General features: G+C 39.7%; 1 protein-coding gene across 2 annotated transcripts; it reads left to right on the forward strand.

Moving 5' to 3' along the window:
• The first annotated feature begins 901 nt into the window (after window positions 1-901).
• On the forward strand, window positions 902-17052 carry PPP1CC (protein phosphatase 1 catalytic subunit gamma). Of its 2 annotated transcripts, XM_054712497.1 has the most exons (9): window positions 5575-5606; window positions 6131-6177; window positions 10297-10428; window positions 11353-11583; window positions 13484-13588; window positions 14157-14380; window positions 14588-14722; window positions 15699-15759; window positions 16659-17052. In XM_054712497.1, exons 1-9 carry the CDS (start codon window positions 5590-5592, stop codon window positions 16727-16729), a joined length of 1023 nt encoding a protein of 340 aa, XP_054568472.1. In that variant the 5' UTR covers window positions 5575-5589; the 3' UTR covers window positions 16730-17052. The 2 variants fall into 2 exon arrangements, with proteins under 2 accessions (XP_008140941.1, XP_054568472.1); XM_008142719.3 differs by lacking the exons at window positions 5575-5606; window positions 6131-6177 and adding an exon at window positions 902-1154.
• Window positions 17053-17252: the final 200 nt, after the last annotated feature.

Here is a 17252-nt window from a genome sequence, read left to right on the forward strand (position 1 = left end):
GAGATGGACTTGGGGAGGGCCAAAGGCAATGGGTCAAAGTGTTTGCCGAATTCAGGACCCGCCCGCAATGCCGGCCCTTGCAAACCCGCTCTTCGCTTCCGGCCTCCAGCTCTGCGCGCGAAATCTGCAAACTCTCCCTTGGTTCAGCTTCGTGCTAGCTAGATTCAGGGTGACCGTCCCCATGATTATATAACTCCCGTGTTCAAGAAAGATAATCTAAACATAAGGGTGATGAAAAACAATTTCTGAAGGTGGATTAAAACTTTTCCCTCCAATGTAAAAGTTACAGAGCGCGCGCGCGCGCGCACGCACACACACACACACACACACACAATATATATATACACAAATAGCTATATTCCCACCAATCAGGATGAATAACTGTTAACATTTTGCTTTATCTGGGAGAGGGCTTTCCCTTCTCCCCAAGTCCCAGCAAATTTGAATCCAAAGTAAGTCAATCTGCTTTTCTTTTTCTCCCTCTCCACCTCTATCCTAGGTTTATCTGAAGGAGTAAATTCCAGGGACCCCTAATTCCCTCGGTGGGCTTCCACATAGCAGGTCTGCAAACATCTGGCCCCAGTGGACAGTATCCCGCCGAAGCCGCAATGCTCCCATACACAGCAGCATCTTTTCCCCCGGCCCCAACTCCCGCGTGCAATTTTGCAACTCCCGCTCCCGCCAGGGGGCCTATTTGCTCAGCTCGTTTGGCGGAAGGATCCGAGCGCTGCGCTCTACTCTCAACCGTCTCCGCCCCCCGTCCGCGCTCTGACCCCGCCCCCTTCTCGCTCAGGCCCCGCCCCCGTCCCGCGTGCCCTATGGCTCATAAAGAAGTCCCGGCTGGGCCGCTGCACTCCCCGCGCGCATCCGTGCGCCGCCCGAGGCTAGCTAAGGAGTCGGCGGCCATTTTGTTCTTCTCGTGGTTCCAGTGGAGAGAGAGGAGGAAGCAGGGAGCGGGGCGGTTGGGGGGACCCGCCGCGGCTGTTGCCACCGCCGCCGCCACCACCGCCTCTGTGCTCGTGGCGTGGGAAAGGAGGCGTGAGTCCCGGGCGCGAGCCGCCGGCGGCGCCGCTGCGGGAGGGTCGGCGGTGGGAAGGCGATGGCGGATATAGATAAACTCAACGTCGACAGCATCATCCAACGGCTGCTGGAAGGTGAAGGGGGCGGCGGGTGGGCTGAGAGGAGGCGGGCGGTTGGGGTGGGGGGTGGAGTTGGGAGGCCAGTTGGACTTGCAGCACCGAGGGGAGTGCGCCCGCGAATTGGCCCTCGGGCCGGGGGCTGCTGCCGGGGGGCGGGGGAGGCCGGCGGGGTCCCGCACTTGGCCCAACCGCTGACCCTCCCAGCGCCGCTCATTCATTGCACTGGCTAGGGCGCAGCCTTCCTCCTGGCCGTGAAATTTGAAAACTCTGCTCCCTACCCCCACGTTTCCGGTCCGGTCTCTTGCTCTCCACACACCGGACCAGTGTTTGGAGGAGAGAAGATTGGGGGGGGGGGGCGGGGGGGGCCAGTCCAACCTGCAGGCGTGTTCCGTACTTTCTGGTACCGGTCCTCTCGGAAAGCGACTTATAGGATGGGCTGTGGGTTCCACCGGGTCGGAGGGCGGGCTTCTTTTCCTATCGCTCCATTTTTACGTGTTGTTTTTTTTTGTGGGGCTGGGATGGGGGGGCCCTTTCTTGTCCGAACACCTCTCCAGGGGATGCTGGAACCCACCTCCTCCTGCGCTCCCAAATAACTCTCTTTAAGTTGTCCTGTCCTGACGAGGTCTCCGCGCTCTTTTCTGAACTTGAAACCAGCGATGATGACAGTTAGGATCTTTGCAAGGTGCTGGGCTCTGTGAAGCGCTTGGCGTACATCTAATAAATTAACAATCATAATGATAACCGGAGCTTCCTGCGTGTCCGGCTTTTTTGTTTTTGTTTTTGTTTTGAGCACTTGGCATAGATTTTCCTTAATTCTTCCAGCAGCCTTGCGAGGTAGGTGCTATTCTTTTCTCCTGTTTGTCAGAGCAAACACAGAGAGGTGAAGTCACTTGAGCAAGGTCACAGAGTTATGACAGATTTCGAAGCCAGGCAGTGAGGAGCTGAAACTCCTTCAACTAACCCTGTGTGTGAAGGAAGGAGGTGTCCAGTGGTTACACCAAGGTTAAAATAAAGCTTTAATTTGGCTGACCTAAGGCTGCCTGGCATTTGATGCATATTGATTTGGGAGACGGAAGAAGTTCGGATTTTAAAGAGGGACGGGAAAGTGAACTGCCCCACGTTTCGGGTTCCAGAACGGATCTAATGCTAACGTCTTATTCCAAACTTTGGGAGAATTTGAATCCCTTTCTTGATTTGGGCACTGGGTAATATAGAGTAGATTGGGTCTTAACTTTTTTTGCCTTTATATTGTCCTTAATATTGTTGGACTATAAATACTGTGAGGTGGACTCAAGAGCATGGTGAACAATGGACAGCTCTGGCTTTTGCAGATCTTTTGAATTGTCATTAAACTCCTGAAATAGCTTTAATCTGTGTGGGGACTTTTCCTCTTATACTTTTTTTCCCCTTTTATACGTTCTTGAAAGAAAAGTGAAACCCACTAAATGAGTTCCAGAAATTATTATAACAAGTAAATAATATTTCCCATACTATTTAGTACAGTTCTATTTATATGAGGGAGCCGTGGTTCAGAAGTGGATTAAAACAGTGCAATAAGAAAGGAACTTTTTATTACATGTTTTTATATCAAAAACTTTACATTCTGCATATCTGCAGGAATGTGTGGCTAGATTAAGGTGGGTTTTATTTCACTGAGAAAACAGGAAAAATAAAATCTGTGTATTAGAAACAGAATTTTAAGATTAAGTCTTGTTATTTTTAGTTCTCCGTTGTCCAGAAATTAATATAAAGTAGTGTGCTTTAATGGCTCAGGAATAGGCTAGCTGCACAGTATACTTTTTTCATTGATGTTAAATTGGCAAAGAAACTGATGATCCATTGAGAATATATATATATATATATGTGTGTGTGCGTGTATATATATATATATATATATATATATATATACACGCACACACACATATATATGTGTGTGTGTGTGTGTGTGTGTGTGTGTGTGTTGGTATTAAATTTTGTGGATTTTGTAATGCTCCAAAAACCTTTTTGTCTTAAAAACCTTAAGATTTAAGTATATTTGAAAATGGAGGCAATGTTAATTTTGTAGCCCTGTTAGAATTTTTTACATGTTCAGAATTGTCTTTTAAGGTGGTGGACTGTACCAGCTAGTTGAGAAGTAGCTCGGTGATGGTACTAAAAGGGCAACTCAAAAGTAAAGTCTTATTTAAGAAAAATAGGATGTTGGTTTAGATCTTTAGTCAGTACAGCTTTGCAATTCTTTACTACCCTGTTAGTAGTTTTTCTTTAAACAACGTATCACTTTTGCAACCCATCTTGGAAGTTTTTGTCCAAGGCTCTGCCTTGATGATAAAACCTAAAGGTTGTTACTCCTTTGTAATATTAGGTTATTTAAATAACTGCACAGTAAAACTTGAGCAATTTAGAGAGAAAATAAGCCAGCTGTTGATTAGGTCTGATATTTCTACTGTGTTGGAGAAAAGTGGGATTTGGTTATTCTTCGTAAGCGACCTTGCTCAGGGAGCTAGCACTTTTCTCGGATAGCTGGAGGTTGACTTATTTTCACGTCCAGATTTGCAAGAAGCTTCTTTGCTCTGAAGCTGGCTATTTCGCACTGCAAGATTGTGCCAGGCTCTGCATAATTGCTTGGCTTGCCTTAGTGATTTAAATATGACCTTTGCCCTGGCCCTTGGAAAACCTTTACTAATTTGATTCTCTGATGTGTAAGAGTTCATCTGAAGATACTCTGAAACTCTAAAATTGTTTAACTTATGTGTTTAGCTTTTTGGTGTAATATGAAACATGTTTACATTCTAATGCTAAAAAGACAGCGCCCCTGGTCCTGAAGATAATAAACAAACATAATAGGGAAAAAAGGTTCTTAAAATGCTGACCAAGGAAAACAAAAGTAATCTTTCCTAATGACACTTCTGCAGTTATAGTTTTCTTTCATGCTAGATAATTTTAATGATTAGAGGCTTTACTTGGGATTAGTTATAGGACATTTTTGTTGGTAAAGATTAAAGTTGTTATTACCTAACTTACAAGAAGTCTGTGGTGTGAGCCTCCTCCTCGTCCCTCTCCAGCATGTCAGTTGTATGCTGCATCCTTTCCTTGGAGTTAAGACAGAAAGCTCTATTGGAGACATGAGCTACGCTTATGCCAGTCCTTAACCACAGCATAGAAGAGATGATTTGTGCCCCCTTGCCTGACAGTAGCAGGAGGAGGACAGGCGTTCCTTCTCGAGCTGGGGAAATAGAGGTGCTGCTGGGCCTTGCATTAGTAGCCCATCTGGCGGTAGAGGTTGGTGAGATTGTTTATGTCTTTGAAACTGCAGTACTATAATGACCTGCAACCTGTTCTGCATAAGCATGTGCCATTCGATCCATTTGCATAGGTGAGGATTACTGATCTTAAAGCAGAGAAATTATTGATACTATATGGATTTGATCATTTCACTTAATTTACAACTGAGGCTAATAGTAGACCTTAAAGAATGAAATGTTGAGGAGATAATATTCTGATGTGAATTGATTAGTAAATGAGGAAACTGGAAAGTCTTAGTATTATTCAGGAAGATAAGGGATGATTCCATCTGTGTTGAGTTCATAGAATCCTGGGACAAATTTTTAAGGATCAGACCCTGTATCCAAAGCATGTAAGAACAGATGATTTCCTTAGGATTCTTGATTTATCCGTAATCTCCAATTTCTCCACTACTCTAGGGTTTAGTGGCACCTTCTCTGTCTAGAGGGGAGTGGTTATCACTGATATTAAAGTTTATGAAAATGAAAACCACTCCTAAAATTTTACTCTGTTCAAATGTTGAGTATAATCCATGGTTGTTGTTTTTATCAAAATGGGTTTTTAGACTGTGTGGAAAGTTAAACATTTTTCAATAAATTGGCTTCACTCTAGGTCTAGAATACTCAAAGTACTTTATTGAGAGCAGTGGACAGTGTTTTGCAGCTATATTCTTTCAATCTGCCTTGAGAAAATTGGTTTAACCTTTAATGGCCCAAAGTATAACGTTAGCCACTAAGAAAGTGGGGGGTGAAAACAATTAAGAGGGTCAGAAAGTGGAAGTCTTCCTGCTGGTGATAACATTCTTGTCGCATATATACACGTGTGTGTGTGTGTGTGTGTGTGTGTGTGTGTGTGTGTGTGTATTAGAAAAGAACTCATCAGTTTGTAGGAACGCTTTAGTATTCACTTTTTGTTTGGGTTTCAGGTCTAATTTTTCTAAATGTCCAATATTGCAAGGTTATTCTGTCACTGAAATGAATGTGTGTCATATTCTGAAGATTACTACCTGCTTTAACAGGATTATCATAAAACAGCAAAATCTTTTGGTTTATTTTTTATTTTTTTAAATATATTTTATTGATTTTTTTTACAGAGAGGAAGGGAGAGGAATAGAGAGTTAGAAACATCGATGAGAGAGAAACATCGCGATCAGCTGCCTCCTGAGGGGATGTGCCCCCAACCAAGGTACATGCCCTTGACCGGAATCGAACCTGGGACCTTTCAGTCCAAAGGCCGACACTCTAGCCACTGAGCCAAACCGGTTAGGCTCTTTTGGTTTATTTTTATATTGGTTGTGCCATTCTTAGATTTTAAAACTTCATTATATTTCAGCTAGTGCCTTTTTTTTTGTTGTTTATGGTATTCCTTAAATAATGACCTTTCAAAACAGTTAAAGAGCCTTTAATTGAGGGACAGAAGAATACTTTTTCACTCCCCATAAATAATCTCAAAGTTACCTTAAATTTCCTTCCATAGTTTTTATCTCTGCTTTGCTTGTTGCTGTCAGAAAAGTTAGTGTTGCTTGAGAGAGAAAGCTGTCATTACAGATAGTCACCAGTAACATTCTTTTATTATTTCAGGATTTTATCAGTTTGCTTTCAATAAAATTGCTGGGAAGTTTATGATCTGCCAGATAAATAAATAAGTTTGTACAGAACAACCTTTGCTGATAACAATCATAATGCATTTTTCTGAATCGCCATTTCTAGCAAGATAAAGAAAAGCTTTTACTCAAGTCGTATGTGCAAGGTCGAAGGTGAATATTTTAATGTATAGATCACTAGCCTATATATGTTCACATGTCTACTAGTTTTATTTCCTTGCAATATCTGGCACCTGGATTTATGAGAAACACTCCGGAGAATGGAATTTTTATTGTTTGGAATATTTTGGGTTCCATTGACAGTAAGGGCGGGCTGTAGTTGAAATAATTTGAAAAGCTACTTAGGAAGTTATCCTGAGGTGACAACCCTTGAATTTCCCACCTAAGGATCTCCTATTTATATAGGTTTCTCCCATGCACAGAGCATAGTGAGGGCTTTAAACCTCCAAGTAAGTATTGACTGATGTTTATTGAGCAGTGCTGTACTCTGTATTTTTCTTTCAGCTCACAGAGATAAAATAAAGATAGTCAGCTTTTGTCTTTAATACCATTTTTAATGGTAAAAAAATGTCCTTAAGATGATCTTATATTTTTCTAATCTTTATGGAGGGGGTAGTTCTAGTTAGAGCACTTTACAACAATCTCCAGGTACCCATTTTGTCTTATTTTCTGTGCCCTCCACTAATGTAAGGTTCTTGAGAAAAAGGACAAGTTTCTTGTGTAGCCTGTTGTTATGATAACTACTGATAGTCTTAACAGATTACATGACTAAATTCTTATTTAATGCCTCTCATGTATAAGGGTGCATTATGATTTTATATCCCATATCAATTTTTTCTTAGGAAGCCATGACTGTATTGGGGTTGGTCCTATAAAAACTCCTTTGATTGGGGAGTTTAATGAAGACCAAGTTCTTACTTGGGAGGGTAGTATGTTGGGAGCATCACTAAAACTAGAGTTGTTCTGGGCCTAGTGTCCTTACAAGCTCTGACTTTGGACCAAGTCTCGTTGAACCTCTCCTGACCTGTAATATGGAGGTGATTGTCTAACCTCATAGGATTGTTGAGGATTAACTGGCAATGGAAAGCCCCTTAGCGCAGTATCCAGCACATGGAAAGTGCTTGGCAGATGTTAGCCACAACTAATACATAATTCTATTTGATGGACATTGAAAATAGGGAAGTAGGTATTTATGCTGTTGGCTGATATGGCCATTTTTAAGAAATATGTACAGTGTTCACTTAGACTACCAAAATCCATTTTGAGATCTTTATCTTCTATTACACATATTATCTTCAACTTGAAATTTAAGAGTAATCCTGTCTTTTTACAACGAGGGAAATAACTCCAGTAAAGCCTTATAGGAAATAGGTATGTAGTCTGGAGTGTATGTTTAATTCTAATGCCACAAGTCAATAGTACTTAGGATTTATCCACACTTCATTTATGCAACAAATATTGAGCGCCTGCCATGTAATGACTATGAGCATGTACTCTGAAGAGCAAGTGGTGTGTTTTGGGGGTTTGCATTCTATCCTGGGTCCAGATGAATAGGGAGAAGTGAACTTGCAATTACAATACAAAGTACAGCGTGTGCTGGGTCTGACTGGCTGTTTGAGAGCATTTCAGAGAAGGGAAAGCAGGCTTGTGAGGAGAGGAGAGGCTTGAAGGATGAGCAGGTATTTGCCAGTTGGTAGAAGATGGTTTGGGTGGAATTTCTATCATTTTACTTCTTGAGCTAATTGTAGGGGATTTAAAAAGCTTTGGGGCCATGTTGTTTTTAGTGATCAGTGTTCTTCAAATGTAAAATATACTGAGTTCTGAGGAAATTTCACATTAAGAATAATTTTTAATTGTTAGCAGTGTTTCTCTTTACTAAAACTGCAATCCCACTCAGGACAGAATAAGAGAAAACTACCATAAACTACATCTAAAGGTGATAATGGGAAGCCTCCAAAACCAGTAAAATGCATCTTAGCAACATTGAATATGATGACATTGATTTACTACCATAGCATTCATATAAAAAGTATAGCCTGAATTCTATATAGGTGTAAGTCAATTTTTACATAGACTCCTGAAAAATAGAGTAGGCTCTTCATTCACAAATGTGGGGCTCTGCTGAAAACGATTCAGGTTGAAATCAGAAGCTTCTAGGAGTCCCCTCCAAGCCAAAAATAAAATTTTCTGCTGGGCAGCCTGCCCAAGTTTCTGGCTGACTTGTGGTAAAATCACTAATGATTGGGGTTTTCTGGCCAGTGAATCAAGGAACACATCATCTTTCCACTGGTAGTGTTTCTTGAGTTCTCTACTATGTGTGTGTTTAGCGAGAGAGAGAAATTACTGTGTAAAAATCACTTTTTATTGCTCAGTTGCTGTTGTGTTATATATGCATTTGTTTTGTGTCTTCCCTCAAAGGTTATTACTATATTTTTCCTTTAATTGCTTCTTGTTTCATAATTTGATCAGAGACTGGCTAGTCATTTAGTTCAGTTACATATTTTGGGGTTAAAAGTAGTGGTTTGGCCAAAGCTATAGAACCAATATAGAATCTTGGGGCTCCTGGCTCCAAATCCAGCGCTCTTAGTTTCTTTTTGTGTGTTTCAAGAATTTGATCCTTTCTTGTTCATTATCTCTCATTGAGAAAAAAAAAATACTCCTCTACACAGTTTAATTCTGCTCAAAACTTGTTTCTTCAGAAAATTGAGGGATTTTAGTGATTTCAGGCCGTAGGATGGCTTCGCCTAGGACCGTGGTCAGCAAACTGTGGCTCGCGAGCCACATGCAGCTCTTTGGCCCCTTGAGTGTGGCTCTTCCACAAAATACCACGGCCTGGGCGAATCTATTTTGAAGAAGTGGCATTAGAAGAAGTTTAAGTTTAAAAAATTGGGCTCTCAAAAGAAATTTCAATCGTTGTACTGTTGATATTTGGCTCTGTTGACTGAGTTTGCGGACCACTGGCCTAGGACAATGTTTCTCAAACGTGGACACAGCCCTTTGTAATGGGGAAAAACTCTCAACAAATGTCAGGTTTTTTTACTTGTAATTTTGATCACTCTGTTATGTTACTTAGGTATTACAGAGCAAAGCTAGATACAAACCTGTTAAGCCTATTGCTCTTATTCAACTAATTAAGCCAAATGATTTTGTAATTTGAATAGGAATAAAGCCTCCAAAACCAATAAAATTTAAGTTAGCAACGTTGATTTAATCTGATGGATTTTGTGGTTTTGCTAATACTAAGTCACTTTTTATTGGCTTTAATGGTAAAAAGATGCAGGCTTGCATTCTATATTTAGTCTGGTCCTGTGTTTTAGCTTCATTTCTAATGCAAAGAATGCCTGCTTTACTTCCTACTACTACCTACCGACTAATAAAATGAACTGATACAGGCCAGAGGAGAGAGCATGTGCTTTGTTTTGATAGTGAGTAGACCTCAGAGCGCTCTGATGTGGGTACTTGTGAGTTTAGGATGTCTGGTGCTGTGCTTTGACTTCTTTCTCCCTTTGCTCATGTTTACTGTTCAGATTACCGGGAAACCTTTCTTACAGCACAAGCAGACATCCTTTGCCCTGAGGAGGCATAATTGTATTTAAAAATGCAGGCCCAGAAATTGCACTGCCAAATATGTATAACAAGCCTATAGTGTGTTTTATTGAAGTGAAAATACTTAAAATTTTTCATAGATAAATCTGGGGCCTGAAGAAATACCTGAAAAACACTGATTTGGAGGGAGATGGGGGTCTGAGCAATTCCAATCTCACATTTTAAAACGTAGTTCATAGAAACATCTCAGTAACGGAACAATCTCTGAAATCTGCTGTGCAAATACTAATTCATTTATAAGGCTGGAGAAGAGAAGACAGGAGGCAAAAAGAGATGGCCTGGTGGGCGGGCTGTAGGTGAACAAGGCTGATTGTGTGGCTTGGATGCAGAACTGAGGCCTCAAGCCACAGGGAGTCTGATTTCAGCACGTAGTAAAAGAGAGACCTTTCTAACCATACTCGCACACTCAGTATCCTGAACAAGTCTTAACTTTGTATAGAAGATGGCAACTAAATAATCTCTGAAATCCTGCTAAGATTTAAGATTCTAATTAGGCATTAAAACCATGTTCTTTATAAATGTCCTGAAAATAAAGCAAGCCAAAAAGCTAAACTATTATTTTACCTCTTCCTTACCTAAAGTTTGTATCTTTTGAGATATTTTTAACTTTTACGTTAAATTGTATTTTGACTTCATTTGACTAATTGGGTTTTTTCTCCCCTACAGTAAGAGGATCCAAGCCTGGTAAAAATGTCCAGCTACAGGAGAATGAAATCAGAGGACTGTGCTTAAAATCTCGAGAGATCTTTCTCAGTCAGCCTATCCTACTAGAACTTGAAGCACCACTCAAAATATGTGGTAAGTCTTAGAACACTAACATGGTTATGTGATTGATTAACTGAGGCAAGGATATATAGACTACCTTATATTAGCCAGCATAATCATTTGCTATTTATGAATAACCTGGAACTACTTTAAGTTAAATAATTACAGCTCTAGAATAAATACTTCTAATGGGCTTAGTTTACTTAGATGTGCCTCAGATTTACTAAAAATTATTTTGCTGAAGGAATAGAGACATTGCAAAAGGAAAGGAATGAAACAGAAGGGAGAGCTAAGAAAAGGTCTGAACTGTAAGAATATATAGGAATTACATTTAAGCTTAAAGTAGAATTGGTTATGCCTAAAAATAGACCTCCTTGGTGCCACTTTATAGTTCTTCTTTTTCTACAGGATAGAAGCAGATAATCTGTATAAGAACTAAACTTTATCTGAGTAATGTTATATTCTTCTAGCATATTTAACTACATTGATAAAGCAAGTAAATGCTCTTTAGCACTGTCTATGAGGGGGGAGTTGAAAGCTGAATGCATTGAAGGGTAGAGTGAGTGTGTATCTTTGTTCACCTTGGGCCAGGGCTCAGTAGAAGTGCAGTGGTTCTGCTGACACAGTACTCAGAGATCTGATTTTGATCAGGGACCTGAAAGGAAAGCAATGTTACTTGGCAAGAAGGCCTGCCTAGGCATTAGTAATCTTGCCACAAAATAAATTAATTAGTTGAGTTTTGCGTGGGATTGTGGACCTACACGTACACTTAAATTTTTTATTAAGCTTAATTGAACTAATAAGGTAGAAGATTGGAAATTAGTGTTAGCTGTCAAATTTAACTGTCCTTATTAGAGGCATTGCCACTGTGCAATGAATATTTAAAGAATGTCTTTCAAAGCTTTGTTAATGCACTACAAGTATGAAGACACTGTGTAACAAAACCTTTGCTTCTAGGTGATATCCATGGGCAATACTATGATTTGCTTCGACTCTTTGAGTACGGTGGTTTCCCGCCAGAAAGCAACTACCTGTTTCTTGGGGACTATGTGGACAGGGGGAAGCAGTCACTGGAGACTATCTGCCTCTTACTGGCATACAAAATCAAATATCCCGAGAATTTTTTTCTTCTCAGAGGAAACCACGAATGTGCCAGCATCAATAGAATTTACGGATTTTATGATGAATGTAAGTACTTCTATATCTAAGGAAGGGTTACCTAAATTGAGATACTTGGTCATAAACTTACGTAGTTCTGTTGATACCATCTCTCTGTCATTTCCTATTTCATCCACTTTTTTTTTTTTTTTTTTCCTTAGTATTTTCTTTTGGGCGGTGGGAGGAGTAGATGGATATTCACAGCTAACTTAAGAAAGGATTCTTGCCCTAGCGGGTTTGGCTCAGTGGATAGAGTGTTGGCCTGCGGACTGAATGGGTCCCAGGTTCGATTCTGGTCAAGGGCACATGCCTGGGTTGCTGGCTCGATCCCCAGTAGGGGGTGTGCAGGCGGCAGCCAATCAATGATTCTCTCTCTCATCATTGATGTTTCTATCTCTTCCTCTCCCTTCCTCTCTGAAATCAATAAAAAAAATTTTTTTTTAAAAAGGATTCCTTTTATACAACTGTTCTCTCAGCAAGTACTTTGAAGTTTTCATTGAAGTTCAAATCCAGATGATCTCTTTGTTGTGATGTATATCCTAGTGTGAGAATATTAGCTACATCACTTTCAGTTTCTATTTGATGCAAAGGCCTTTAAAAATTTAGGTCAGCATTGGTTTGGTCATTAAGAAGACTCAATTATTGATCTTGTATTTAAGCGGCCCCCACTCCCATCCCACCAGGCAGGTATATTTTGCCACCCAGTCTTCTTGTGGGCATAAAAGTGTCCTTGACATAAATGGCTTTCATATGATGGTTTGTAGACTTTTAAAACAATTACTGATGTTTTATTAAATTTTTATTGTAAATTTTATTAAGGTGATGTTTTATTCAAATGTAGATTTCTCATGGAGCAATTTAAAAACTGCTGCCTTAAGTGATAGACTTATTTCCCAAGTATAACCAACACTGTGTACTATTTTCTTTCTAACCTTATGTCTGCAATAATGGTAAGGCTGAGGTATTTGTTGTTGGATAAAATGTGAATTGTGTGTTATCCTTTTCTGATACCTTTTATTTTTTTATTGGTTTCAGAGAGAAAGGGAGAGAGAGAGAGAGAGAGAGAGAGAGAGAGAGAGAGAAACATCAATGATGAGAGAGAATCATTGACTGGCTGCCTCCTGTACATCCCCCACTGGGGATCGAGCCCACAAACCAGGCATATGCCCTGACTGAGAACCAAACCATGAGTTCCTGGTTCATAGGTCGATGTTCAACCACTGAGCCACGCTGGTCGGGCTGAACTTTCTGATATGTAATAATAGGAAACTGCATTAGGGATTCTGGCTCAGAATCCCAGGATTTGAAAGCCTGCAGAGATGTTGGCAATTACCCAGGCTAAACCTTTCTGGAGCCAGATGTTCCTAGTGGTCTGAAGTGGCCTTGGGCAATGGGGGTTTGGGGGATGTAGAGAAATAGAAAGCAGGGGCCCAGGACTTAGTTAAGATGCTCAGAGGCAACAGGAGGGGGAAATCCTAATATTTGTTAGAGAAGCTAGCAACATAGCAAAGGAACTTGCAGGAGATGCTGGAATGTGTTGCATGACTAAGGAATCAAGGAGCAAAGCAGACTTCAAGAAGGATGAGGATTGTTGGCACTGGCAAATGCAGCACATGGGCAAAGGAGAGATCTAAGGGAGCCCTGGGTGGTCACCCAAAGAGGGCTTCCTAATTCTGTCCAGGGGATTTTTAAAAATATATATATTTCTATTGATTTTAGAGAGGATGGGAGAGAGAGATAGAAACTTCAGTGATGAGAGAGAATCATTGGTCAGCTGCCTCCTGCATGCCCCACACAGGATCAAGCCCGAAACCTGCATGTGCTCTGACCATGAATTAAACCATGACCTCCTGGTTTATAGGTCGACGCTCAACTACAGTCATGCTGGCCATGCATCAGTCTCTTTTTAACCATCCTAAAATTTTCACAGGTAAAAGAAGATATAACATTAAACTGTGGAAAACTTTCACAGACTGCTTTAACTGTTTACCGATAGCAGCCATCGTGGATGAGAAAATATTTTGCTGTCATGGAGGTATGTGGGCTGATTTTAATTCCAAATGGAATTATAGGGTTTTTTATCCCCTCTAAACGGTATATTTTTACATTTTTGCGTTATCATTGGGATGACTTCTTCTGTCAGATAACTCTTTTATTGATCATGGGTCCACTTTGGCACATCCAGGATTATTTGGATAGAAGTCTGAAGTAAGCAATTGATTTGTTATAGGGAATTCTAGACTCTGTAACAGTTTGATTTGAAAACAGAACAGAAAATATTTTTAAATATAAAATGCACAGCAGTTAACGTTCTGGACCATAGATCTAGAATACCGAAAATGTCAGTAGACTTTCCCCAGGTCTGTGTTTTATCCTTTCAAAAGAGGATTTTAATTTCACACATGTTGAAGTAACTGTTCCCATATACTGTTTAAATATACTGGGCCCACAGATGAGTGCTTAAAATAAATACCAGTGCTAATTCAGTTTTTGGGTTTTTTTACCCAAAGCTTAGTAAGAAAACATATCCATAGACTTAATTTTAAGACTTTGCCGTTGAGTCTCTCTGAAGTGGTTTTCTTTACATTTTTCTTATTTAATAGGTTTATCACCAGATCTTCAATCTATGGAGCAGATTCGGCGAATTATGCGACCAACTGATGTACCAGATCAAGGTCTTCTTTGTGATCTTTTGTGGTCTGACCCCGATAAAGATGTCTTAGGCTGGGGTGAAAATGACAGAGGAGTGTCCTTCACATTTGGTGCAGAAGTGGTTGCAAAATTTCTCCATAAGCATGATTTGGATCTTATATGTAGAGCCCATCAGGTATTGATTTTGAATTTTACATGTACACTTAAGAGCATGTGTGTGAGCAAGATTCTCCTTGTTGATTTTGGTGGGTAGGTATTGCTTGTTTATACAAAATGTCTCTGGAAGTTGACCTGCAGGATATCAGGCTCAATGGGAAACTAAGAGTGGTTTTACTCACCTAAAATTTGCACCTACTTATACTGAAAACATTTTCTCTCGAAGGTGGTTGAAGATGGATATGAATTTTTTGCAAAGAGGCAGTTGGTCACTCTGTTTTCTGCACCCAATTATTGTGGAGAGTTTGACAATGCAGGTGCCATGATGAGTGTGGACGAAACACTAATGTGCTCTTTTCAGGTAGAGGATGTTTTCAACATTGTTTCCTTTTATGTCTGAGAGAGGAAAAAATTGCTTTCTGCCTGCTGTTCATTTATGTTAAATAGAATAAATTTTTATTTTCCCTTAACCAGTGTTTATCCTAGTTCAGTAATAAGTAAACCCCCTTTCAAGGAAAACATTATCATGGAACCTTTCCCCTAGTGTCAAATTTAACTGTTTTTGCATTATTTAAGTAGGTTTTAAAGAAGCACAAAAAACCAATACATTAGCTCTTTATGCTGATGTCCCCTTTACTATAAATCTAACGATAATGTCAGTATGATGTTCAGTTTAAATTAAATCACCGCTTGCATGTGAGAATAGTGCTAACTCCATGTGCCAGATGTGCTGTGATTAATTACTCAGTTCTCCCACCACTTTTCTCTAGTATAATTTCTACTAAACCTCTGTTGATGCACTATGACATCATTTAGCCTTCGCTCGGCACAAAAGCATCATTTACACAAAGTAAAGTCTGCTTCTCTGCCTCTTTCTCCTTCACTTATGTCAAACTTGTACCACTTCAAGCCAGCCCAGTCATAAATATAAATAGAGCCACTGAAGTCATGTGCAGTTAAATGGAGTAAAACAAGGAACTTGCAGCTCCCAGAGATTGTGAGAGGATCCCCTCAGAGCACTTGCTCTCCTTATGTCAGAAGGATAGCCTAACAATTCTACAAGGTGTAACTTGAGAAAATTGTCGGGTTTTTTTTTTCCAGAGGTAAAATAATTTGTCCAGAGTATATCTTATCTATTCATCATAACATTTATTACCAAAATGTTTACTTGTCAGCTTGGTTCATGTTAATAAGCTATTGGGACTTTCGACGTTGTTGGGGCAGTTTTAAAGTCAAAATCTGTTGAATAAAAGATTTGAATGACATTTAAGAGATCTTAAGAAGATTTGGGGTTGAGTATATTTCCTAAAATGCACTTGTCGTTTGAATCTTTGCAGATTTTAAAGCCTGCAGAGAAAAAGAAGCCGAGTGCCACGAGACCCGTAACACCTCCAAGGGGTATGATCACAAAGCAAGCAAAGAAATAGATACCATTTTGACACTGCCTAGTTGGGACTTGTAACATATAGTATATAACCTTCGTTTTTAAAACTGTAATGTGTATTGGTCAGCTTGCTCAAATAGTGTGTTTGTGGGGCCCTCCCATTTTTTCAGTTAATGAATGGCATTTGCTGGTTGTAACAGCAAATGAAAGACTTCACCCCCAAGAAAAAATGTTTTGTTTTTTAGTTCTCTCTTCCTTTTGCAAACAAGTTTAATGATGGTGTTAAAGCTGTGCACCCCCAGACAGTTTATCCTGTCTAAGGGGTAAGTGTACAATTGACTTTCTTTTTTCAATTCAGTAAAACCCATGGATAATGTAAATGCTTGTTTTCTTTAGGATATAAAGAGAGCCCTAGGGTGCTCAGTCTGTATATGTTATTGTCATAAAATGCATACTGTTGATACAAATCACTGTGAACATTTTTTTTTTTTTTTTTAGGAATTTGTTTCAAAGGGATTGCTTATTTCTCTCATTGTCTTGTCATGTACAAACTGGTTTTTATAGCTATCAACATTAGGAGTAACTTTCAACCTTGCCAGCATCACTGGTATAATGTATATTTAATTAAAGCACACTTTCCTCTACCTTATACTTAAAATGACAAAGCCATTATTTTAAATGTTTGTGACTCTTTCCTAAAGCCAAAGTTTCTGTTGAAATATGTATTGACACACCCCCAAGTATAAGGAGGTATGGTTTGTGTACCCATGCCACCTTCTTGGGGATTCAAAACCAGGTTTTTGAGTTTGAATAGCAATTAGTAACATAGTGCTGTTTAAGCTATTAATGATTAAAGTTAATAACATTTTGTACAATTTCCATATAGTCTATTCATTAAGTAATCTTTTTACAGTTGCATCAGGCCTGAACCCGTCCATTCAGAAAGCTCCAAATTATAGAAACAATACTGTTCTATACGACTGAGCGATTATGCTTTCTTTGGCCTACAGTCTTTATTCTGCGGTGAAGTTGAGGCTTATAAGTCAAAACAAAAGAACTAACTTACCTATCCACCAGTTTATACAGAACTTACATTATCTATGACTTTTTTAAACCAAGATCTGTTCAAAAGAAATCTGTTTCAACAGATGACCGTGTACAATACCATGTGATGAAAGTGAATTCAGACTTATTAAATGACGAACTTGTTAAATCCTCTCAGTGTCAATTTATCAGCACAATACACACAGGAGAACTATTGATGGCATATTGACTAGATGTTAATGAATAAATTGCTCTGGAAACCACACAGTTTCTATTTGAATTTGTCTTCCTTCAAATAGTCTGTTTTCCCAAGATGGATTATAATATGCATGCTCATGTTCTTTGAGTTCTAACCTGGATATAGCTAAGTTTCTAAAGTGGCGTGGTGAGATTAAACTATCCTCCCATAATATATTTGGGGAGGTGTGGGACTTGGTGAGCTGTGATTTCATCTGTATTCATA

Source organism: Eptesicus fuscus, chromosome 23, assembly GCF_027574615.1.
Source record: "Eptesicus fuscus isolate TK198812 chromosome 23, DD_ASM_mEF_20220401, whole genome shotgun sequence".
In the NCBI taxonomy this organism is placed as follows: Eukaryota; Metazoa; Chordata; class Mammalia; order Chiroptera; family Vespertilionidae; genus Eptesicus; species Eptesicus fuscus.

Coding starts and splice junctions, on each gene's coding strand:
- PPP1CC (XM_054712497.1), top strand. Junction 10,429..11,352: donor AGCACCACTCAAAATATGTG/GTAAGTCTTAGA, acceptor CTTTGCTTCTAG/GTGATATCCATGGGCAATAC. Junction 15,760..16,658: donor ACCCGTAACACCTCCAAGGG/GTATGATCACAA, acceptor ATCTTTTTACAG/TTGCATCAGGCCTGAACCCG.